Source organism: Halichoeres trimaculatus, unplaced genomic scaffold (genome assembly GCF_033239565.1).
Source record: "Halichoeres trimaculatus isolate MK-OKI-2021-1 unplaced genomic scaffold, fHalTri1.1 fHalTri1_scaffold_17, whole genome shotgun sequence".
Classification (NCBI taxonomy): domain Eukaryota; kingdom Metazoa; phylum Chordata; class Actinopteri; order Labriformes; family Labridae; genus Halichoeres; species Halichoeres trimaculatus.
In genome coordinates, this window is record NW_027437195.1 from 8,657,385 (window position 1) to 8,682,910 (window position 25,526).

At 41.1% G+C, this 25,526-nt stretch overlaps 1 protein-coding gene across 2 annotated transcripts in view; it reads right to left on the bottom strand.

Moving 5' to 3' along the window:
- Positions 1–25,526, bottom strand: part of pxdn (peroxidasin) — an 86,837-nt gene that overhangs the window by 55,976 nt on the left and 5,335 nt on the right. For both annotated transcript variants that reach the window (XM_074692315.1, XM_074692314.1), the window contains exons 2-3: positions 8,281–8,352; positions 5,833–5,904 (exon numbers count right to left, since the gene is read on the bottom strand). In XM_074692315.1, the coding sequence (XP_074548416.1) occupies positions 5,833–5,904; positions 8,281–8,352 (144 nt within the window). The remainder of the gene's footprint in view (positions 1–5,832; positions 5,905–8,280; positions 8,353–25,526) is intronic.

A 25,526-nucleotide genomic window follows, 5' to 3' on the forward strand; every position in this document is an offset into this window, starting at 1 on the left:
TCTGCTTTGTGTATGTTTTTGTGTTTGTGTGTTTGGAGTGTGATGACTGGACATAACGGGCTCAAAGCGAAGGAGTCTTAGTTTCACTGAGCAGATGTCATTTTTTGGTGATATTCTGTGTTTAACTGGAGACTGACTCAAAATCTTCAAAAACGTTTCTGTTGTTTTAGATGTTTCTGGTTTGGGACCCGTAAGGACTTCCCCCAAATACAAAAACAACTTCAAGTGATTCTCTGTGACAATGTTTACAAAAAAATATCCCAACAAATACAATAAATGGAGTAGTTGGTTTGATCCAAAGAAGCTGCATGAGACCTTCTCTGACAGCAGCCACAGATAGCTGTGCAACACTTCACAAACAGTGAAACACTTGATGCCGCTAAGTTCTGTCTTTGGTGTGTAACGTGCATGTCCGACAGTGCAGATGAGGGAGACTGGTAACTTTTACCAGCATTAAAACATATGCACTTGCACGAACGTGACCAGATGACATTCTTACTCATACCCGCTGAAAAAAAGGTCACATATGTGACCATTTTGGTTGCAGTCCTTAAGCCTTGAAACTGCTGGAGCTTTGACTTAGGAGTTACAGTGCTTCCCACTGCACTTCAATGATGATCTCTTCCTCGTTCATGTTGGGCTGTAAAACCTCAAACCTGTTGACTCCTGGTCTGGCTCTGCTCATTATGGTGGTTTGTTGTTAAAGCTGAGCTAAATACGATCCGCTTTTGACACGGTTTGTTTAATTTTGTAAGCCAGTGAGCATTTTTAGTTGGTTTCCATGCACGACTTTCTGTCTTACTCTATCTGGTTCATGCAAATTGTCGCGTCCAGTAGTACGCCTCATGTATCTGATCCCCAGGGCTGAGATCTGCTGGAGCTGGGACTCTTTAGCCGCGTTTCCACCAAGCAGTCTGGTTCAGTTCAGTGCGGTTTGGGACGGTTAAGCCTGATCCTGTTTGCATTTCCACAGTAAACTGTGCCCTCTCGTGGTAGGCCACGTGTAAGCCAGATGCCGAAAGCCACAGCTGTTAAACAATAGCGTAACGCCATGGCAGCACAACACAGTGTACCCCGCTAATAAATCCAAAGAAGAAGAAAAACGCGACACAGTAAATAAAGAGCTAATATGGAAGACAAGCAGCATTTTGTCCTCTCTGTCAATTGGCATGTAGCTCTTTGATACAAAGTGCAATCAAGCTTTTGTTTTAGATAAGTCTGTGTGCCACCAGGAGAAATGCAGCCGCTGTCGGGGTAAGTGACGATTCTTTTGACCAATCAACAGTCTGCAGTGTTGTAGCTCCACCTTCCGAGAGCGGATCAGTTCGTACTGAGACAAACCGGTCTGCTTGGTGGAAACGCCGCTATTGACTCACATGGACTCAAATTGAAACTTATCATATCTGGTGCCGTGATGGAGCAGAGCTGGGTATGCATCTGGTGTATTTTGGCCATAAAGCTCTACTACCTGGATGAAAACCAGTACAGACAACAGGTGGCAGTACATCACAGTTTGAGGGTTTTTGATAGAGAGCACTGAGATAAAATAAGAGATGAACAAGGAAGTTAGATGCCTTGACACACTACTGACAAGGATGTAAAAAGTTGCAATGGTGGCAATTAAAATACGTCAACTAAAACACAACTTTTCACAAAACAGATCTGGATCATCATTCTGTGTGTCTTCCAAGTTAACAGACAAACTATCTACGGAAAAAATGAACGTTTTATTGAAACAAACTTCTCATTTCAGTAGAAACAGCTTCAACTGTGTTGCCCTCTCCAAAGCTGCCAGACTTAATCCACAAAAAAAAGAAAAATCATCTCACTTTTATCTTGTGGAGTTGCTGGTTTGATGTGTCAGTTTATGATGTGACGCTTCATGCTCTAACTGATGATTAAAACCATTTTTGTGATCTCAAATTAAAGTTTTTCTCATGGAGTCTTGAGGATTTGAGGATTGTGTGAAAGTCTGGCTCTGATTAAAGTAAAAAAACATCTCACCTTATCAAAAAAGTCTCTTTCTCCCGTCACTCTTCCCATTATGTTGTCATACACTTAGACTAGCAGTACAAGCCTGTCTGAAGCTAAACAAGCCTCTACAGTGGCGAGCTTTGATCAGGAGCATTTGCCCCTAAGGATTACAGAGCAGCCATTACAGCCCATTTTGTGGCTGCTGACTGAAGCATTACTGGAACATTTTCCCAAACTTTGAACTCATTTAGACTCAAAATATGTAAAAATACAACCAAAAGTCTCCTTTAATGTGCAAATGAAGCAACAAATAAAGGGTCTGCATTCCTAAAATAAACAGGACGACAGACCAATACAGAAGGAAGTAATGCAACTGAATAAAGGCTAAAACAAACAGTAAGGGGTTCCCACAAAGAGGCGCGGTGACCTCTGTTTGACTTGTTTATGGAGGTGGCGGGGGAGAGGGGGGCGTCGTTGTATAGACAGCCGCCCAGCCGTTAGGTTTGGAGGACATGAAAGATGACAGGGAGTGGACTTTACTGGAACACAGAGGAAGTGAAGAGGTGAGGTAGGAGATACAATCAGCCCCCAGGCAGAGACGGAGAGGTGGGGGGACACCTCAGACCAATCACAAAGGTTATTTCAGTCTTTAGATCTGAGGGGGGTTCTGTAATTAAACACTGGGACTGAACAGCTTCAGGATTTAATTACGACATACAGAACTCTGGTACATGACAGGAATTTGTATGTTTGTGTTTGTGGGCCGGCTAATGGAAGAGAGAAGACAGAAAAGCCTGTACATCCTTTCTACCCCCCTCAAAACCTCCCCCTGTCCTGTGGGTTTGAGCTATGTGGCCATACATCAACTCTGCGGCGCTCCTCCACTGAATTATATTATAAGCAATCAGGGCTGGACCCCAGGTTTGCTCACATTTTTTCAGGGGGATAACTGCAATTTTTCTGCATGTCCCTTTACTAACAAAAATGGAGTTTTATCTCTCTGTACTTTTCTTTTCATGAACAGTTAACGAATGGAGGGCTATTCCCAGGTTCTCAGCTAGACTTTAGGTCAGGTTTCCATCTCCTCTCACAGTTCAAAAAGCATTTCCTGAGGATGAAGAACCAAACTGATAAGCGGTTAAAAAAGGGATGGGAATTTACAGTAACTCTTGTATTTGAATTAGGGTTGGGTACTGAATCAGGTACTTTTGTAGGTACTGACCAAATCCATCTGTAGTATTGAGTACCAATTCACTTAAAATCAAAAGGTACCATGTTTAGGTACCTAAATGCATCGTTGAGATAGTGAGAGTAGAAGAGCAGGGGATTTTCCATGCTGGACATAAACACAGCATTGCAAGGTTATATATTGAACAATAGATGTGTTAAACTTAAAATTTTTGAGCTTTTATTATTTAACAAATCAATATTTATAGCCACATAAATACACAAAAGTACAGAAAATTGGTACCGTTGAGTACCAGTACCAATTGTCAGGTACCGGGCAATGGTACTGTATCGTTTCAAATGTGAAAGGTACTCATCCCCAGTTCAAATACTCTAAATATCTACTGAACAAACATTCGAATACTTGCAGATTACTTTTATTTCCACCATAAACAAAAATAGAATTTGTTGGGCACTGACCTGCTGTACTGTAATTAAAGACTTAAGATATGTCTTTTCTACTCTCGTAGATGTTGTTCTCAGTGGCGGTGGCCTGTACTCTGGCTGAACAAACGCCATTACCTCTCTAAAGCCTTCATCTCCCACAAAACTTAATGGGAGCATATCTCCAGTTACCATCTTGGTTATTAGCAGGCTAATCTTCTCTGCTTTGGTTTAGTCACAGCGACATGCTAACAGGGCTAGCGATTGACGTGATGCGAGACTGCCTGTCTCCACTATTTTCTCCTTGTGCTTTGAGTGCATGCGGTTAAGCATTAAACTCGCTATTTAATGGCATGTATGGGTTTAAGGCCACAATCTGTCACTGCACATTAACTTCATTGTCTTTGTTGATGTATGTAGAGACATCACTTTTCTTGATTGACATGTCACAGGTCTAGCAGATGGTTCTGAATGTGTTGTGCTTTTGCTCTCGGTGTTTATGTTCCTAGAAAGTAGCTGTAGCTGCCATAAAACAGTTGCTTTTGTTATAACCTGGCTCGGTGTGGTGAAGCTGTGTACGGAGAAGTCATAAGTTTGTATCCAGTTAACAATTTTCCAACTTACTACTTAGGTGAAGACGACAAGCTGGGTAACACGTCACACTTTATGTGTTCAGGTTCTGTAGTCCCTATCCCTATTTAAAAATGCCAACAAAGTCCATTTCCTGTCTTTGAAAACAACTCAAGGGCTGCAAGCTGAGCTACAGACAAATTTAGCATAGCATGTTCCCACCAGACAGTTTCTGGGTGCAATGTGTAAATACTAGTTCAAAGTGATGAGGATACGTCATTTCAGCCTTGTTGCAGAGTTGCACGCTATATGTTTTACCTGTCATTGTTTCTGCTGCAGTCCCCAATAAAGAGAACTTAGATTTTAAATATCATCATTAAATCAAAGTTGATCAATACAAAACTTAGATGAGGCTTAAAGCACAAAAAAAGGATCTATCATCTGTCATTTGGACCAGGCAACAGGCTGAGCAAGTTGTCCCCGACGTCTCTTGCCCCCCCCCCCCCCAAGGACTCTTTAAGTGTTTACTGAGCCAAATGGGATAAACGGTCACTCTAGGGCAACCTGGGTCTACCCATGAGAGCTATGTCCCAGTTGGACATGCTGTGAAAACCCCCAAAGGGAGCCATCCAGGAGGAATCTTTACCAAATGTGTGGATCTCCTGGACTAGCTCCTGTAGATGTGAAGGGGTCGTAGATCTACCCTGAGCTCTTTTTGGACAGAGGAAACACATTTGGACCACTTGTTATAGCTCTTTCTGTCACCACCCAAAGCTCATGATCATGATGTGAGGGTAGGAATGTAGATCGACGGGTGTAAAGCAAGCTTTGGCTTCTCCTCACCAAAGTGTCCTGGTTTCCACCAGGACAGTAGTCATCTGGAAGTGTTTTAAAGTCTAGCTGACACACAGGGTGGTGTTTATGGAAAAACCCTGATAAACGTGTATCTTATTCCAAAACACAGGACTCATGCAGACTGATAGAGATGTCGGAATAGTTCAGGATTCTCACTAAAAAGCCAAATCTAATTCAGCTGACAAAATTTAAAGTTTCACGCAGCTCTAAAAGCTGAAGTTAATTCTCTCCCAGACACACAGGTCTGTATCAACATCAGCCGTCTGGAAAACGTGTGCAAGATGTCAACTTTGCCAAATCAGATACACCATGCAACATGATGTGTCCTGTAAAAACATTTCCCCAGACACAAAGAAATCATGAAACACTAAATATGCTCATTGGGAGTCTGAGAGTGATGTTAATCTTGTGAATCTTCTAAAGTCCGAGCAGGAAAAATCGCACCACATCTAAGTGTGAAGTCAAACACTGCTTCTCATTACACTGAGGTCAGTGGGACGATCATGTCAAGTGACTAACAAAGCAAACTACCAACCCCACAGAAACCTCGAGGTGACACACGCCTGGAAAATCTGTCCTCAGCTCTGCCTCCAGGTCAGGACTCCCAGACACATAAGTACAGGGATCAGACACACACAGACTTCTGCTGACTAAGCAGTCTGAAACATCAGCTGTTTTCAACTTTTACAGTCAATACGCTTGGCAACAAAATTGATCTTCCTCTATTGACTAAAAAAAGCCTGGAAGCAAAGATGAGTCTTCTACAGATCAGTTTCTTTACCTGGAAAAAACAACAACAGATGAACAAATGAACTAACTTACAGATATTTGAGGTTTTCCAGGTCTTCAAAAGCCCCCCTCGGGATCCTTCGTATATGATTGTTGTTGAGGAGGCTGTGAAGAGAAAACAAATGTTATTTTATCAACATGTGATGAGCTGTAATTTTGTTTCTGGCACATTTGAGGAGGAGTTTGCATTTGTATTAATGATGTTTCTATTTGTAGTTATGTAAAGCTATTGTTTGAAAACTCAGTTTGTAGTTTATGGTCCAGAAGCTGAGCAGACTATCTGTTTAGTGTTACTCTCAGCCCAGTGCTCTGAGACGTGTCTTTAACGTGTAACGTTAGTGAATCCTGGTTATGCCTATTTACCAACTCCAACCTCACCAAGCAGAGCTAATGTAACCTCACTCTTCATTTTAGACCACTGCAGAATAACTGCTGCCTGTGGGTTGGAATGAACATTATCACTAACAGTTTAGCCTCTGTGTTTTAGCCCATGATCGATCACTCTCCAGCTCTGTCGCCCACCATGAATACAACATAAATCCAAGAAATCGTTTTCAGCAGAGAAAAAGGACAGATCCTGCTTCTTACCGCTAAATTTTACCGAAAGGTGAAGTGGTGTCTTTAGGAGTGTCTATGTGCCCTAAATCCATTTGTGGTTGACCTGTTAACGGATACTGAGAAATACCATTTAGAAACTAGAAAAGCACTCAGAGAGCGCAGATCTCCTCCAAGCATATTGTGATTGTCATCAACACTATAGTCCTACTTTAATTTTATACTCCCTTTCAGCAGACTGTCTGCTACAATTTGGTGTTAGTTGCAGGTTTGTATGATATGTTGTTACCTGACAGTGTTGAAAATTACAATGACCCAGTACATATTTCAAATTCTGGATCTTAGAATCCAGAATAACTAGGATCTGGATCCTACTTTTACATCTGTCAGAAATGATGGTGACCTTGTCTTGTATTGTTTTGCAAATAAAAAAAAAGTCCTGGATCCAGATGTTGATCCTGATCACCTCCCAAATTTAATCAATTCTTCCTTATCCCATTTTGAATACTTTCTGAAAATTTCATCAAGATCTGTTAGTAAAGTTTTGAGTTATGTTGTTCACAGACAAACAAACTTTCCCAAAAACATAACCTCCCCTGTGGAGGTACTAACCCATTTTGGTGCTGATAATCTCATTTTCAAGCATGGATTATGAACAAGCAAATATGTAAAAGTGAGACTACTTCAAGATCCCTTATAAAGTCCTCACAGGGCCTTTAGTTTGCAGCTGATTGCAGAGCTTGATCCCTGACCTCTCTCATTTCTAAAAATGACTGCTTTAGTGACTGAAACAACTCTGCGTGCCTTATTCCCTTAATCTAAGCTGGGCCACCTTGGGACCTTGTTTTGATACTTAAGAGGCGCAGAAAGTTCAAGGCTTCCTATAAATGCTCTGAAAAGGATTCCTACAAAGATGATTATTGCTCTTAAACCATACTGTTGGACTGGAGGACAGAAGAGTTGCTTGTTTACCGTCTTAATAAGTATTTTTGAGTGATTTGGGGGTTTCGATCTATGAGACCACAAAAGACTCTTTCTCATGTCATGTTTCTGTCTGTGCAGCTTGGACATGTCGCTGGAGTGCAAAGACTGACAGACTCTATGATGCGCTGTTATTCAGTCTGTGGAACCGCAGCTTGAAACCATGACGAGCTCTTCAGGATGTAAAGCTTCCAACAATCCACGTGGCCGACTGGCTGGGCTCGTCTCTGCCTTGAGGGTCTTCTCTGCACTTTGTAACTAAACCCAGATTCTCTCCGGCACGCATAATTTCTCATGATTACTAACTCTGTGGGTACAAAACTGGGTCTAAACACTTTAATAGAGGCCAATTACTCTGAAAATGTCACTTTGCTGTGCAGCAGGCGTGGACGGGAAAGCATCTCAGTAATGTTTGTAAGTATTTGAATGATGTGAGGTGTGTTTGATTTATTCAAGCAGCCAGCTGGACAGTCTCAAATGTGGCCTGCTGAGATAAGGATATGGTTTACATAAGCTGAAGCACATTTCCTCTAAATTAAAAGAAGGTTGCTTTACTTACACACTCATTGCCAATAAAATAAATACTTGGAGCGCTTCACTTTTATTAGCTTAGCTATGCACGACCGTCTTTTGGGCTGGACATATGATAAATAGTCCTGTGGGTGGAAGTGGAAAAATAAATTCCTCACAGATTACGAGCTGACCTACATGTGTGAAACCACAGCAGAACAGAGCAAGAATGTGTGTGTACGTGTGTGAGTGTGTGCATGCGTGCGTTATACAGGACTTGGTATAGAAGTGACAATAATTTAGCGAAGGGGCTGTTAAAAGGATGAAGACTTGATTGATCTGCAATGGGCACTTTCTAAATATTATTCCAATGCAGTATTCTTAATATAAAATAAAAATTAAAAATGTGTAAAGAGATGTGAGGATGAGACTTACAGGGTGTTGAGGTTCTTTAATCGTCTGAAGGATCCAGGTTGTAAATCCTTGATTTTGTTGAACCTCAGATCTCTGCAACACAGAAAGAAAACACATGAATCTAAAAGCAATACTTTATAATTCTACAGGTTTGAATACTGGTCCACAGCAGACCTTTGGAATAATAATCCTGAAGCATAATTAGACATATTACTCATCTCTCTGGAATGTCCCTGTCGAGCTGTAATCATGAGGGCAGATTTATCTAACATTTGCCCCAAAGATAACAATCACAGGGCTAATTGTAGCAGTCAGCAGGTCTCACTATCTCTCTGCTTCGACGTCCTAATTCAAAGAGGCTGTGTTAACATAACAGTGCAGCTCGACGTGACACTAATCACTCTGGGTCTTAGAGCAAATCATTCCTTGTGCCATAAAATTGACAAGCCAAAGACCCTTGTGATGCATTCAGCTTTGAAAGGGTGAAATCATTCTTTTGTATGTGGCATTACCAGCTCCAGACTGACACGTAATGAGGACATGTCATCTAAACAGAGATATTATGTCTTTGAAACCCAAAGCCGTCTGACCTTCAGCAAGATGTATTTTTATAGGATAAAGTCTGTAAGTGGAACCAACCGTTCATATGGGAAGCATTTAAACTAAAGAGCAGAGCTGCCCCCTAGAAGACCCCAGCGTGACTCACTTTTAGGCTGAATCTCTACGTTCTGCCCCTGAGGTTTGTCATTAAGCACAGAGAAAGACGTGGCAGGATGACATCTTCAGTGATGCCCTCATCGTTCTGTTTGTTGTTCAGGAAGTTTTCACCAGAAGCTAAATCATCCTCAGAGGTCTCCCCTCATAGAAAACAAATACATTCAATGATGAATGAAGCAGGCTCATGATCAAAACCTGTTTTCTTCTTTTCAGCAAACACAATAGATGCCACATGATTTCTTGGAGCATTTGAAAAAATCAGAACAAGATCACCTCGGTCAAACAAACCTCTAAAATAACTTAAAGATTTTTTTTCACTTTTTGGTTGAGCTTTGGGGTCTGCAAGCCTTAGTTGCAGAGAGACTCTACAACCCCGCCTCTTGTCAATCAAAATTACAATTTTGACTTAGAAATGAATCACTTTAAACATCCTCTTGATTTGGTGCAACTGAGAGTTATTTGTAAACTGTTGTTAAATTACAAAAGAAGAAGCTTTAAGACTAGAAATTAACCAACCTGATCCTGGTTTACTGGTCCTGATACCAATACCGATACCTGGGCTTTGGGAATTGGCTGCTACCGATAGCAATCTACCACCAGTTGTTAATAGTAACCTGCATCCCCTACTGTGGAATAAGACTGCTTATGTTTTGGGTAAAATGCAAAAAATGAGTGTATAAAAATACTGAAGTTAATATTCATTAGGGATGTTCGTTACCACTTTTTTCAGACCAATAACAGTACGAGTACTCTCTCGATTACTCACCGATACAGAGTACCAAAAACCACTTGTGCTTTTAATACATAAAATTTCAATGAACAATAACGGATTGTTTTGGTGAAAGACAGCACAGTCACTTTGCCATTAAGTCCAAAAAAAAACAAAAATGACTCTCTCTGAGTTTATGATTTGTTTCTAAAGGATTAATGAAAGTGAAGCATAACACTAACAACTGTCAGGTTTTTTTTTTTTTGTCTTCAAATTAAAGTAATAATAACGCAGCAGTGTAGCCCCAACTACTGGTGAGAAGAACTAACTTTACGGAATATATTTTTTCATTTTTGCCTTGAGTACCGGTTGATGGTATCGGTCCAATACAGCCAATACTGGTACTCGATGTGCAGAAATTGTTATTCAATAGTAAAATTTTACACCCTGCACCCTTAATATTAATACAGCAAAAACAAAGAAAGTGCATCAGGGGTAACATTCTGAACCAACCACCTGAAGCCAAGAGCGTCGGTAAAAAAAAAAATCGTAGACCTGGTTATCTGGATTGGCACCATGGATCGGCTCCTTCTCACCAACACCCATTCCAGCTTTGAGGGGCTGGATCAAACTGATACCCGAAACCAGAGTCTTATACGGACTCAGAAACTTAGACAAAGAACTGATCTACCATACATATCTATTCAACCCAGTTCAGTGCTCCTCTATGCTTGTCAATACCTGTACGTTGGTACATTTTGGCAATACACAAGCTCAAATATCATGAAATAAGAGGAAAGCAACAGCTCAGCAGTTTAGAGACACTTCACACTTGCTTTGCCAACAACTCTGAGAAGAAGAACTTATACCATGTGCTAGTTTATTTCCTCACTTTTCCACCACTGAACTTTATGGTTAAACTGCAATTCCTAGTTTTGGAGATGGACTCACATCATTTACACATTTATGATCCCATTAAATTATAATAAAGGCATTTTATATATATTTTTCATTTCAATTTAACTTCAAGGTGAGAAAAGCCTGAAGTTTCCAAAAGATAATACTCAGTCACTTCATATCAAGAAATAGAGAATGTTAAATTAATACTAGTTGCGGCCACACAAACCAACCATCTATTGGACGGGTGTCTCACAGAGTATTTTTTTCTTTTTTTACCATCTAAACCCGCATAATGTGAGTCAACACTGTCTCTACTTCTTTTGGAAAAGCTGCAAATATTAAAAAGTTTCATCGTGTCTAAAGAAATGTTGGTCGTCATTGATTTCATCCTGTGTGCGCAGCTGTCTATTAGATCCCAGTGTCTACATCAACCCATTCTGAATCAGTGTATCAGATCATTCCTAAACAAACACTTATACACTCTTCCAGTTGATGGTCTGTACACGTTTTAATCCACAACACAATTACCCTGCATGACCCTGCCTGGCATCCTGAGAGAGAAGCACATTGAACAAACTTGAAGCCAAAGCGCCGAGGAGAACATTTGGGTGGAACCATAAAACAGATTTATCACTGACTGCACCGAGGGAAGGGAGAAATACATCAAGCCCTCTCCTTGAGAGCGCACAGCTCCCAGTGTAACAACTTGGACTGTCAACCAACATTCTTGTTAGTATATGACCTTACAAAGTAAATACTGGGAGACTGGGTCACTGTCAGAGTACCCGGCTGATGAGAAGCTTCAGATCTTTGTTCAGTTTAGAGGAAGGAAAAACAGCTTCACCTTTCACCCTTTTTCTATTAAGATCTTTCAAACAGCCTCTCGTGCCTTGATGCCAAACTTACAGACTGAATAAAGGAGCTACTTAAGAGTTTATTTCTCTCTGTGCAACAAACAAAGTCAGATAAAGCTTTACATTCTGAACTCTCTGCTCTGAGAAAATGTAGGTCAAATAACAGAATCAACTGATTTCATAGGCCCTGAAATGTTTATGGGTCACTCGCTCTGTAAAAGCCTTCACATATGGATCCAATCAGAGCGGGTCCAGCTTTTTCATATGCTCACTTCCTTTCATATAGGTTGTGAGCTGCGGCAAGAATTCACTCCCAGAGATTTTATGTAACTGACATGGTTGTGTGGAGCAACCTTCAGTGATAAAGAAAGCTTCTGTGACAAGACTCTGAAATTAAAGTGGAGCTTTGTAGATTGTACAAAACACTGCACCACTCTAGAGAAATTAAACATCTAAAGGTGATCGCTGAGTGTTTTGCATCAGCTGTTTTGATGCATTTGGAGCACCAATCAGGACACAGTCACAGGCACATTGAGATGGAGAGATTTTTGAGAGTCTTCCCAGGGAAGAAGAGTGAGGAGGTACAACTTCTCTCTGCAGGCAGTTAGCTCAGGGTGCAGAGTGGACTGCTCTGACATGCTGAGGAGGAGGAGGGAGGGGGCTGTCCTGGCAACTGCCCCAAGCACAAGGGGGATGAAGAGGAGGAGGACTGCATCTCATAGGTCTACATGCTGGATCAGGCAGGACTGATCTCAGGTGCAAACACGAATGCAACGGTTTTGATTTCTGCAGAAAGAAGTTGAAGATAAATAAAGTGTTGTGTTTTATTTGGAAGCTTTTAGGTGAACCTCTGATGACTAATGACAACAAAAACACAGCACAAGAAAAGGTGTGTCTGCACCTGTGTTGATGTTTTTGCTACATCAAACATTGTAATCTTTTGTTAATTTAAGAACTGAATCTGTCAAAGAACTAAAAAAAAAAGAACTTAGTAACCATACTTGTTTAATCTTTTGTCCCAATGGAACAAACTGACATTGATTAATTACTGTTCATTCACCACTTCATCCCCTATCCAAATCACTGCCATCAACATTTTTTCATTGTACATGATAACAACTTCATGGTTTCATTAACATAAATGAAGTATGAGGATGCTTTAGACCAAAGCCAGCAGAGGGGATGGTCTAGTGAGGAAAGACGGATGGATGGGTGAGTAAGTTAGCTCCCCTTAATTGAGCATAACAGCAGCTATTCTTTGCCCAAAGCATGCTAAATACCAAAGGTAACAGCACCACTTTTTCTGTGTTTGTTTTGGAATTAAATGGAGATCAGATCAAAGAAAAAATTCTTTGTTCAAGACAACTTTTTACCGAATACAACACGCTGCGGTAAGGTGTTAATCAGTACAGTTATGTGGCCCTACAGTGTGAAATGTGACATCAAGCAACCATTGTAGCAGCCCGCTATATGTTGGCAACATCAGCAGCCCAGTGCTCTGACATATCTGTAGGCTAACGTGACAACAAATAAACACCGTCAGTTTGTATGTAGTTTAGTAGCTGTCTATATTAAGCACAGCTGGCAGTGTGGCGCTCTAAGACATGTCTGTAATGTGTAATGTTAGTGAATCCTGGTTAGCTATGTCCTGCCAGCCATCTACCAATCAGAGCTAACGTAACCTCACTCTTCATTTTATTGATAGACTCTCAAGTTTGAACAGACCACTGCAGAATAACTGCTGACTGTGGGTTGGGATGAACATTATCACAAACAGATTAGCCCCTGTGTTAGCCTTTAGCTCAGGCTCTGTCTCTCTCCTGTTTATCTTTCTTCTGCTCTTCTGTCCTTTTTCTGTCTGATAGTTAGGCTCCAGTGTCCACCATCACTACAAAATTAATCACAAAAATCGTTTTCAGCAGAAAAAAACACAGATCTCTCTTCTCACTACTAAACTTCCGAGACTTAGAGGTGCTGCACATCAGTCCAGTCCTGCTCAACTCGATCAGAAAGCTAAGAGGTAGGATTTTAAAATAACCTGTAACCTGTATTATTCGCACTGATAATCTCATTTTAAAGTGTGGATTAGGATCAGGCATGTATCTAAAAGGGAGACTTTTTCAAGATCACTTAGAAACTCCTCACAGCCCCTTTAAAGAAAACGGTGTTACACTAACTGCTAGCTTCTGGTGATTGGCATTTCAGGCAAAAAACTGTAACTGACAATCACTGCTAACTATTTGTAGATTAAAAGCTTCCCGTCCTCCTGCAGACATCAGGAGCTAGGGATCCATTCAATGACTCTGACTCTGCTGTAAGTTAGTTAGATATGCTATACAACTGACTGTGATCTGAAAACACATTGCAGTTTAAATGAGAAAAGGTTGTCTAATTTTGTGTTTTTAAAAAAGTTCTTCTCTTGGTGCTGCAAAAGTCTCTTTTTTTCTCCAGTTCGGAATCTCACAGTGCCACAGCTGTTTCAATGAAAACTATTGGTTTCCCATGTTGTTCAGAAAGGGTTTTTTTGTACTTAATTATGGAAGTTTTTTGTTATTTACTGGCAAAATGAAATCAGACGCCCTCAGATGCCCTATGAACACAGTCTGGAAGTTACGTCACATTACATCAAGGGGTTGCGGATGAAAACCTTTGTACAGAAATATTTTTTAAATGAGATAATAGTCACAAGAAAAATTTAATTTATTATTATCAAATTGGTCAAATATTCAAAAACCAGGACTCATCCTTACTAACTTCCAACAGATCTGAGTTCAGTCCATCTCTGCTTCATCAGAGCAGCAGAGCTGACTGGTTTCAATTTATCCCTCTGCCTCTTGACTCTCGACTCTAGTTGTCCAGCAAATCCAGTGGAATTTTGGCACAATTAATAAATTAACCTTGTCTTCGTGCGATGCTGGTTTGTTTGAAAAGTCCAAATTCACTCTAACATGATCACGATCATGCAGCCAGTTCATGCTGTTAGCTTCCTGCGAAATAATAAATCCTGTCTGTGTTTGAATTTTCATTTTAAAACACATTTCTCTTCAAAGAGTCATTCTGAGGATACATACGTGCAAGCACGTGCCATAAACTGGTTTGACTTTTTTTTTCTTCACACGTGTTTTCCACCATATTTTTGCTGTGGATGCACAATGTTGTCAATTATCAATCCAGACACAATCCCCCAAAGTATCCAGATTAACATTTTGTTCAATATCTTACACCTAAAGAGCAAGTACACAAAACATCAGCCGCAAAACAGCTGCCACAAGAGTATCATCCCTAAAAATGTGTGTTTTCTATAACAAGAGCCATTAATTTTGTCTGTGGAATAATTTTCATTTTAGATCAGTTTACACAGGACAACACAAAGATCTCCTGTGTGATGGGCCACATGAATGGAGATGTAATAAACACTAGTGATAACGCTGCAGCTACTCTGTCTGTTGAAAGAGCTCTACTAAAACATCAAACATGAAGCATGATGCAAACAACTCACATATTAAATCCTCTTGATGACTTCAGAGTGACTTCATTCACTTTTCATTTCCTGTATTCTCTTTCCACCAGGGTGTAAACAGCTTTACTCTTTCTCTGCTCTTCCTCAGCTGTTTGGTTTTGACAGTGTGTGTTTCTTTGCAGAAGAGGCTAAATAAGGTCAAGCAGAGCTCCGTTTGTGGCAGCTGTGTGTGTTTAAAGCATCAGCTGTTGATGGGCAGTGAGGAGAGACTCAGCCCACCAGAGGGTGACATCATCGCTGAGGTATCCTGTAAGACTCTCAGGATCTCAGTGAGTGGGTCTGGAAGGGGGGCAGCCCTGACACTGAGCAGTACGGTGTGTTTATTAAAGTGATGCTTTGGTCTGTGGATCTGTCCTTACAGATGTGTGTGTACATGTGTAAAACCTGACTCCTGACACCAACACGCTCTGAGTTCAAAGCTCAGACACTAACTTTGACACCAAGTCAAAAGCTCTTAACTGATAACTTATCATTTCCAAAAGAAGGGAAAAATATATGGTTCCATGTTTTTTTCAAGCTTTTCTAGAAATCATCCTCCAGACCTGAGTTGCTGAGGCGTGAGCCATCTTGCATCCTTGCTAGTCCAGCTCAGAGTCAAACAAGCAAAACAGCAACTGCAACACAACAGCAGGAGTCTGTGATGTGTATCATCTGAGATTAAATATCCAGAGCATCCCTTATTTCAGAAAAACTGATTAAAACATGATCTGAGAGCCTGCACTAATTCACTAAGCGGCCTTGTAATGTTCACAGGTCACAACAAGCTCTAGTAGTGTGGCTGCCTGCATGACCGAGGTTCAAAACATGAGAAGAAACACCAGCAGGGACAAAACACAAACTCCACCAGCCTCAATAACCAACATCAAGAGATGACGAAGATCTAAATACCTCAACAGATGCCAATCTGCAGAGAGAATCTGCCATTTAAAGAAAGCCCAACATTTAACAACATCAAAGGTTCAAAACACAAAGCCACACTCAGCAAGCTCTGGGAGACGCCGCAGAGTCAAGAGGATGTGTCACGTACAAATATATATATATATATATATATATATATATATATGGTTTTGTATTCTTTATGACCTTGCTAGGCACTGCCCTGTTGGTTGTGGCTGCCTGTTGCAGCAGCTCTCTCTTTGTCCATATCTTGTAATTTTTTTCCGTCTCTTTTTTGTAATCTTTGTATTTGGAGTGGATCATTACTTTCCATGGCTCATTTGTTGGTCATGGACACCAAACTGGTTTTGTCTTTAGTGATATTTTTACTACTTTTGCTCCTGTGTTTGTCTGGAGATTCGACAAGTATCCATGGCCATATTGTTTACACGTGAAATCAGCTGTTAGCAGCTTGTAGCATGTCAATGCTAACTGGTGCAAGGCCTGATGTTTCCCCACAAGGTGAGGAGAGGGAGGTGAGGACAACGTGCTGGTTCTCAGGTGTGAGCCAAGAAGTGAAGATATGGACCTGTCCTTCCATCCATTGTTACTGGGAACATTAGATCTATTGCCAATAAGATGGACAAGCTAGCCATGCTAACCCAGCAACAGAGGGAATACCAGAAGGCAGAGTAGCATCATGCTATTCACAGACATGGCTAACAGAGCTAACACCGGATGAACACCACATTGGAGAAGTTTCACCTGCTGTGAGCAGGTGTGACAGGATCCAGGAGACAGAGACTGAACAGACTGCTGAAGTAGCTCAGTCCTGGACCCTGTGGAGGTGGAGACTGGCTGAACTGGACAATGATGGACAAGCTGTCATCATCTATTTTCTTATGGGCCTTTTTGCACTTTTTATACACTTTCTTACTTTTGTTTTCTTGATTGCTGCTGTGACTTCTCCTGAATTTCCCCTCAGGGGAAAAAAGTAATTTCTATTCTATTGTACTCTATTGTATTGTATTCTTTTCTATTCTTAAGGCACATTTTCTCTGTTAGTTAGAATCATCCATTCACACACTGGTGACAAACAGTTGAAGGACACTTAACCAACCCTGACCTTTAATCAGAGAGGATAGGATAGTGGATAGAGTAGGACATGGGTTGAAAGAGGGGAATGACATGCATGAAACAGGCCACAGGTTGGAATTGAACCCTGGCCACTCACTCAAGGGATAACCTCATAGGGCATAACCTAGACCATGAGGCTTTCTGTGCCCTGTGTGGATGCCTTTTTAACGTTTTCCAAGGTAACACTTTTTTAGGGACACAAAATGTCGACAGTTAAACAAAATCCTAAAATATGCACTGATAAAGGTTTTTGGTCAATATCACACACCCATCAAAGGAGCTGGTGCACAAAACAACAAGACAACAGCTGCCGCAACAGTATTGTCCTCAAACTTCTAAACGTGGAGGGTGGAGTTGGTTTTTTAGGGAAGCATGTGTCAATGTGAAAGAGGCCAAACTCCAGCAACACTTGAAGTAAAGGTAAGAACTTTATTTTAGGACATTATTTTACTTTTTGTGACCCTCTAAAAGACGTTTTAGGATGAACAACATGGGAGATTTTTCTGCCACTCATCTTCACACCTTTTCCACCCTAAAACACATTTTTCAGTCACCACACACCATACACCACCATACATAAAAACCTAATCTCTCTAGTTACAATTACAGCCAAGACAAGACACAAACATGGCCTGAGTTGTGATTTGTAACAGCATGTTTTAAGTTTGGAAAAGCTGTTTTCTGCGCTCATAAACAGAAATCTGTTTATAGAAGTTAATAAAAAGCTAAACCATTGTCAGATGATAGTGGATGGGTTCCTGGTTCTGGTTTTAGTCACTGTGTTTACCTCCTTTGCTGTGGACCTGCATGGTTTTCTCACATACAAACAAAGCCTGATCTCATGTGATGTGTTAACAGTCTATCAAACAACATTGTGACAGAGGGTTTGGTCACATACAGTGCCTCTGTCCTGTTTTAAGAACAATATTTTTAGCTCAATTCAGAAGAAAATCAAAGACGTCACAGTCAGAGGGTCTGGATGGTCTATCGTGTTACTTTGTGATGGTTTATCGTCAAGAAACAAAGAAAGCAGAGGAGGAAAATGAGTCAGTCCATCAAGGGAAAAAACACAGGAAGAGTTTGGAGGAGATTTGGTTAACAGGGCGTCTGTGATACATTCCCCAGCACGTTGTTCATTTAGCAGATAGCGCCTGCTGGGAAAGTAACACGAGAAAGCTGCAAACTTGTTTCTGGACTCATTCAGGAGTTAGTTAACCTCCATTAATGCACTTTGATGGCGCCGGGCCAGAGGGAACTATAAAGCAGCAGGGCTAACAAGCCTGCAGAGGAGCTGACAGACTATTCTGGGTTCTGTCTAAACAACAGGCCTCAAAGTGAGCGGAGTAATGACGCAGCCATGGGAATCTGACAACAATAGCACTAATACAGTGAGAGTGGAACAAAAGATCATGTGATTTCTTTTTGGGGACAAAGAAATGTGTCATTTACCCACACAGGATGAAGGCTGATCATCTACTGGCTGATAAGGAGAGAGCATGCCAAAAAAGAGAAGCAGACTGCAGAATACAAGAGAAAACAGAAGTTTTCAGAATTCTGAACGCATGTTTTTACCAATAGGCTCCTTTGTTCGTACATGAGCTATTTGGCACTAAACTCAACCCTATATTCTTCAAAAGATAATTAGAATGACCTATTTAGGCTAGACAATGCTCACAATCTGCCTGCAGTGTTTTGGGCACACAGTGTGAGAGAAGCGGAGGTCCAGTGAGTGCAGCGAGGTGATTCAGGGACAGAGCTCCTCTGCTCCCAACAGGAAAAATACAAGACTGTCTGGTCGAGATGTTAATGTTTCCCAGAAACTTACAGTAAACTGTTCTCACATTAACTCATCTTCATGCTAAAATGTTAACTATCTGAATCCTGCTACGCTCTGCTTTCCCCACCACTCCGACGTGCAACAGCCACAGCATCTGAGGTGTGAAGCGGACTGCCTGGATTAAAATGTAACCACATTTCACACTCCTGTGAAGCTGATTAAAAGAAAGCTGTGTAAGTGTATCAGTCAAGCATAATGACTACTTTTTATGAAAACTTTTAAGACTTCCAGTCCTGAACAAAACCTCCAGAGTAAAAAGCAGATCATTTTACCTTCATCATCAGCACTGTAAGAAGTGAACCAACTTTGCAGAGCTCAAAACCCAAACGTTACCTCACTATCTGCATCACACCACAAGCCCAGAGGTCTTTCTGCAAGTTTGTTCACAATCACACTTCTAAATTAATGTTATTCAAAGCAGCTGCATGCTCCAACACTGACATTCATTGGATAGTCTGAGCATTTTTAACAATTACAGACATGATACAGATTAAAAGTGAAAAAAAATAAAAGATTGGATGATGGTTTCTGTACATTTTTGTCTGATCCAGGAGGATGAGAAAACCTGGCTGCTGCTCGGATCAACAAGCATCTGAGTGCCATGTGTGAACCTCTGCTCTCAGCCGGCCTCCTTCCAGCCAGGGGAGTCGTTTGACTCCGTGACACATGCCCAAGTCAGTTTGCAGAGGACTCCCGGACACACGAGTGACTCATTCTTAGTCAAACAAGAAGCAGGCTCTCACTTGGTTAGAGGAACCAGGACCTCCAAACATGGCAGCAATGGCTCCTTTGTTGAACATATCCTGTGGAAAACTGACAGGGATTTGGAGTGCTGGTGCACAGCAGGAGCCTGAAGGACTGGACCGCACCGGCTGAGGGTCATTCAGAAAGAACAGGTCAGAATATGAGAGCGGGTGACAGAGGAAGTTGTAATGAAAGATGAGTCTCTAACAGAGAGCTGTCCTGGGATACCCTGAGCAGCTGTTTAGTAACAATAACCGGAAGTATCGACCTTTGGATGGGAACGTCCAGAAATAAACCATTATCAAGAAAACAGGGCGAAGCTGCACACTAACTTCATGCACAAACTCATTAAACAGAGTTTCAGTTTTACCAGTCAAAGAGATGTGGACTATTAAAGATGTTAAAGAGAGAGTATTACTAATTCCCACATTCTAAACATGGATCTAAAGTAACAATCCTGCATGTTCAGACATATTGCAGCAATCCCAAAATCTGTCCATTCCTAAAATAGCATGAGATCTTCACAAGACCTAAATGAGACTTACTGAAATAATGAGGTCATCACATAAGGATCTCTTAACTCGTGGGCCAAAACACATGCCTCAAGAGGACTGGCCAATCAGAGGGAAGGGGAAGCCTTAAAGGAATAGCAGCTAAAAGAAATTGTTTCAGGCAGAGGCTTTTTTAGAAACACCAGTTAGAGAAAAAATGTTGGTTTTTTTTTAGCTGTAAATCATGTAAAGCTACTGCAGAGGTACCAGATAGACCGTATAAAGCCCCCCGCCACCCAAAAAAAGCACAAGACCTCTTTAAGATGCTTGTGTTACTAGTCTCTTACAACACATTATCAGAAGATTTCTTTTATCAAATCACATCTGTGTTGTGACCCAAATATTTCATCAAAACAGATGTTGAGAAGCCACACAGATTAGCACTGATGCACAAATGACTTCTGTATTTTTCCACTTGAACAGACATTATACAATAGGTGCTGCTTTATATAATACAGTTTTGCTAAAAGAGGACCTCTCACATGAGTCCTTTTGTCAAAAGACTACAATTACTGGGGGGCTCTGTTCATTTGGTATAATTACAGAGGATCTCTGTGTACCAACCACGTCTGCAAATATTGAATTAAATCCATTTGTCATTCTTGAGTCATCATTTACCAACACTCTGCGTCTCATATGAGACCACAGGGTACCCATTAGGTTCTGAATGAGACGCAGCAGGCCTCTAACTAACTTCAGTTTAAGTTCGACTGTGGAAACAAGAGCTGTTGTGATGAACTTGATCTGTTTTGTTGAATAGTATTGCAGTATTGCAGCAGTCACAAAGTTCCACAGTTACTGCACCTTTGCTCTGTAAATCTAACCCCTGCAGCACAACATTTTTGTCCCGTTTGCTGCTTTGGCATGAAAAGCACAACATGCAATGGTACAATAGTTTTGCAATAACAGAGAAATGCCCACACACTCACAGCACTGTTTCATTTTTCAGAATCCAGCTTGTGAAATGACGAGGTCAGAGGTTGTCCAGCCTCCATGCCATGCCTCTTGTGCTTCTGCGATTAAGTAACATGAAATCACACTCTAGGAGAGCAATACTACACTGAGCTCAGTAAGATCCAGAATGTGCTTCATGTTGTGGCACTGCCGCAATGCAAAGTTTAAGCAGCGTTTGCAGGCCAAGGACAACAGCCTTGTTGATCAACATGTAATGGAAAATGACTTAAAAAAGTCACCTTATTGTCAACTGCATCAATGAAACATGTTGAAAAGCACAGGACAAGAACATGTTGGACAGACTTCTCTTGAAATCAGTTAATCAGTAATTATTTGTAGGTCTCATGCTACCGCTGCGTCTCTTTGTGTCCCTGATACAATGTGGGCGTACAGGAGTTGACCTTGATGACCTTCCTTTAGGTATCATTTCACTTCTTCTCATTCCTCTGAACTTTTCCAGCCTCTTATAGAAAGAGAATTAATGAGGCTATGCTGGGTATTTCAGAGCCATGTGTAGCACAGCGTGGAGACAGACTCCCAGAAAGGCAAGCCTGAATCCATCAGAGGAGCAAAATGTCAAAATGAGATGGATAGTATGTATGAAGCCTGTGGTTAGGAATGTTTTTCAGAGTTATTATGAGGAAGCTCATTAATCATCAGTGGAGGAAATGGTTGAGAGCCCTGACATCCTTCCATGGGATAATGTCAGAGCAGAGGGGTAGTTTAATAAAACTTGATACAACCTAAAATGTTAAATTATTTTTTAACACAAACACTCACAGGACTGACAGTTGTCCACACTCCAAAGGATTCTGGTGTGTGTGCACAGGGGCATACTCAACAAACAGAGCTGGTGTCTACTCCACTGTAAGTCTCATTTAAGTCGCATCACAGATGGATTTGTTTGAGAAAAATAATAAAATGTGAATTACAGTGATTGTTAGCACTAAACTTTGGACATCAGATAGACAGAAGAGCAACAGAAAAATTCTTGAGAAATGTATAATCACAGCAGTTTTTTGAGAATTCACACTGCAGAACCCTTAAAGCTACCTATAACTGACTGGCTGATTAAAATAAAGTGTTAATAAGGATTATTTTCAAGGAACTACTTTAAGAGACACTTGATCCAGCTGCCACCAGCTGTCCTGTGAAGGATGGGCACACGATAAGGCCACAGTCCCTCTCAAATACTATCTTGGGCCCAATCGCCCTGTGCAAATGAGCCAAGCTTTGGGGATTTCTGGCTTTGCATTCCATAATGCTGCAGGGACTGAGCGCCTCACAAAGCCTGACTGCAGCAAATTCCACACAATGGACCTTCACTCCCCCCGACTCACCAGCACCGTCACTCAGTCGGAGCAGAACGCTGTTTCAGGGCAGAGGGGTGTTGGGGTTTAACATTAAGACACGTTAACAGAGAACAGAGGCGGCTGACTGACAGACTGACAGGTAGAAGAGCGTCTTCTGATCGTAGCCATCAGCAGGTAGATCCATGCTGTGCAATCATGTCTACAACCTGCTGACACTCACACCAAACTCTGCCTCCTACACACTCCAACACCAGATCCTCCTCATGACAAGGACACTCACAGCAAAAACAGCACAACAAGTCCTACTTATTAGTATTTGGAAGATTAGCAGCCATACGTTGAAACCATATTTTAAATGCTGCAGCTTCAGTGTTAGCCTGCAGTCGACTGACCGGCTGTAATGGCTGCAATAAAAATTTCCTAGGAAAACACATCACAAACAATTTACATCCTTTAACAGGGCTTGTCTTGTAATTAGAACCATCTGACAACAGTCCAAAACGACAACAAAGGAATCAGACCTTTTCATAAAGGGAAGATCATTTCTAACGAGTAAAAAGTTACTATCTCTCACTAAAAACAAAAAGACTTCAGTGACATGAATGGAAGACGATACATCAAGCGATCTAATCATAGACTGTTATAAACATTGACAACGTATGTTTTCACTGACTAATATTTTGAAGCCAAATGGTTTACAGCTCCCCCTGCTGGCTGCATTACAAACCTCATCTCCATAGGTCTGTGAAATTAAAAAAAGCCTCAAATAATTTTCCTTAAACATGCAATTGACAGCACTATTCTCCATTATCCAGTGAATGTCTGCAATAGTTTATTTTTTTAACTGCAGTTATCATTCTTTATCTGTTATGTGATGCAGATAGCAGACAGCTTGGATGCACTACAGCCACCTTCAGGTGGGAGTACTGTATTACAACCAGGCAACAGTAATACAAACATAAAAGCTGTATTACATGTCAGTTTTAATACAGTAATGAGTAATCCTTGATCACATCACACTGATTTCTGTCAGGATGCTTTATTTTTTTGAGAAATTCAGTTTTTGATTTTCAAAAGATTGATTGACAGCTGAGTTAACAAATGTGAGTTCCTTTAGCAATCTGTACCAGATTATTAGTCTATGGCAGGTAATGACGTGTAAATAAGCACAAGACTTTCCTTAGTCATGAGTGTGTGCAGCAAATCCACACAAGAAGGGTGACCTCAGTCTCGAAGATCTACCAGCCACTTCAGAACATGTCTTGGTTCCATCACCTTAATGTCAGCACCTGTGGAGGTGATCCTTTGACTTCATGAGCATAAATGTTTGTTTTACATACTTTCAGGTGAACTAACCAGCTGAGACAGCAGGGGGCCGGGAAGATAGATAGAAACACAGACAACACTGTTTTTATGGACTCACTTTGAACTCCGGTCAGTGCAAGTCTATAACATCACTACAACGCAGCTCTGCAATCATAGACCCCTTTCTACATCTATATTCATCCACAGTGGGATCACTGGATAATCACACATAGGCGCACACACACCCTGCATTTTACTGGGGTCACGCCTCTGGTACCACCTCAAATGCCAGCACATCAGTGGGAGAACTTAGCCCCAACTTCACACCTCTGTGACGTTCTTATTTGAAGGTGAAAGGTTACAGTCGTCAATATCTCACTTTGATCCGCCAATGTGAAAAGTGCAACTAGAAAATGCCCTAAACGATGTGTGGGACTTAAAGTAATCTGCAGATGAAATACTTGAAATCCAACACAATTGGGGACAAAACACAAGAAATGTTTCTTGATTTATCATAAAAAGTAAAGACAAAAAAAAAAAAACACTTGTACGCAACCTGTATGCATAACAGCAACATCAACCAGTAACAGGGGTAAGCTCTGATTGGCCAAGTCACACAGAGGGATAAGAGCTTTTCCTTTGTGCTCTTTGCCTCTAAAACCATCAGTTTATAAATGATGATGGGAAAATAGCACTAATGCAAAAGAAATCATGTCTCCGGCTCCAGCCAACTCCAGAAAAGATATGCAGCAGCAACATTACAGAAAGGAAACATAATTTACCACTATGTCTCAGACTGAGAGTCCTCTGGGAAAACAGCTGAAAAACAAATGTAGGCCAGTAAGAACTAAAAAATGTTCATGTTTCTCAGTCTGAGTGTCACGTAAAAAAAAAACTCTGGGCACATGTCCCATGAGCAGTTTGACTCATGAGCCCAAATCTTTATTCTCTGCTGCAGAGGCTCAGAGGACAGAGGTAGAGGTAGATATGTTCAGAGTTTTACAACTTTAAAGAAATCATTTTTGTGTTTCAAACTATAAAAGAGCTTCTTATCTGGACACTGCTTTAATAATCTGTCATCCTCAGATTAGTGAACTCACTCAGCTGTTTCTGATCACCCACTCATGAGGGGAACGTCTCCACAAATGATGAGGACTTCAGTCATCAATCACTGAGATGACCTGACCTCTATGCACATTTCATGAGCTGTTCGTTATGAAGCTGTGTCTTTGACTAATGCAGAGAGGTGACAGCATAACCGGCCGGAAGCTTAACAAAGCTGAAAACGATCCTTCAGGGCTCATCTTTCACCAGGTTTTTACCTGAAGATGAATCATCCGCTGAAGTCTCCTCTCTACCCAAGCTGAAAGAGATCCACTTTAAAACTAATAACCACAGATTGAAGCCGTTCCACTTTAAAACAATACTCACTGATGTTTTTGGCAAGCACGGGTTGGAGAAAGATGCAGCAAGGTGAGCTGCAGCTGGTCAGCGCTCAGCTTGATTCTGGGTTTGGTTTCCTTCTATGTACAACAGCCAGATTATCTACAGGGGTCTGAAAATTAAATCCACTGAAGAACAATGTGGTGTCAAGTCACGACGGACTGTTTTTCCCACACTGTGTGGGCCAAACAGTAAGGGTAATTATAATGGAAAAACTTGGGAAAAAAATCATCTGACCCCAGTAAAATCGCTCTGACTGACAGCTGGTGTTTGACATGCTGGGGTTTGGGGCTGTGAGCTGGGAAAGAAGGAGCAAACTGTCAAAGCGTCAGAGGTGTGAAAAAATATTGGTACGGCGGTATATCACGATACTTTGACCTGTGATAAAACATCAATATTTCAACTCT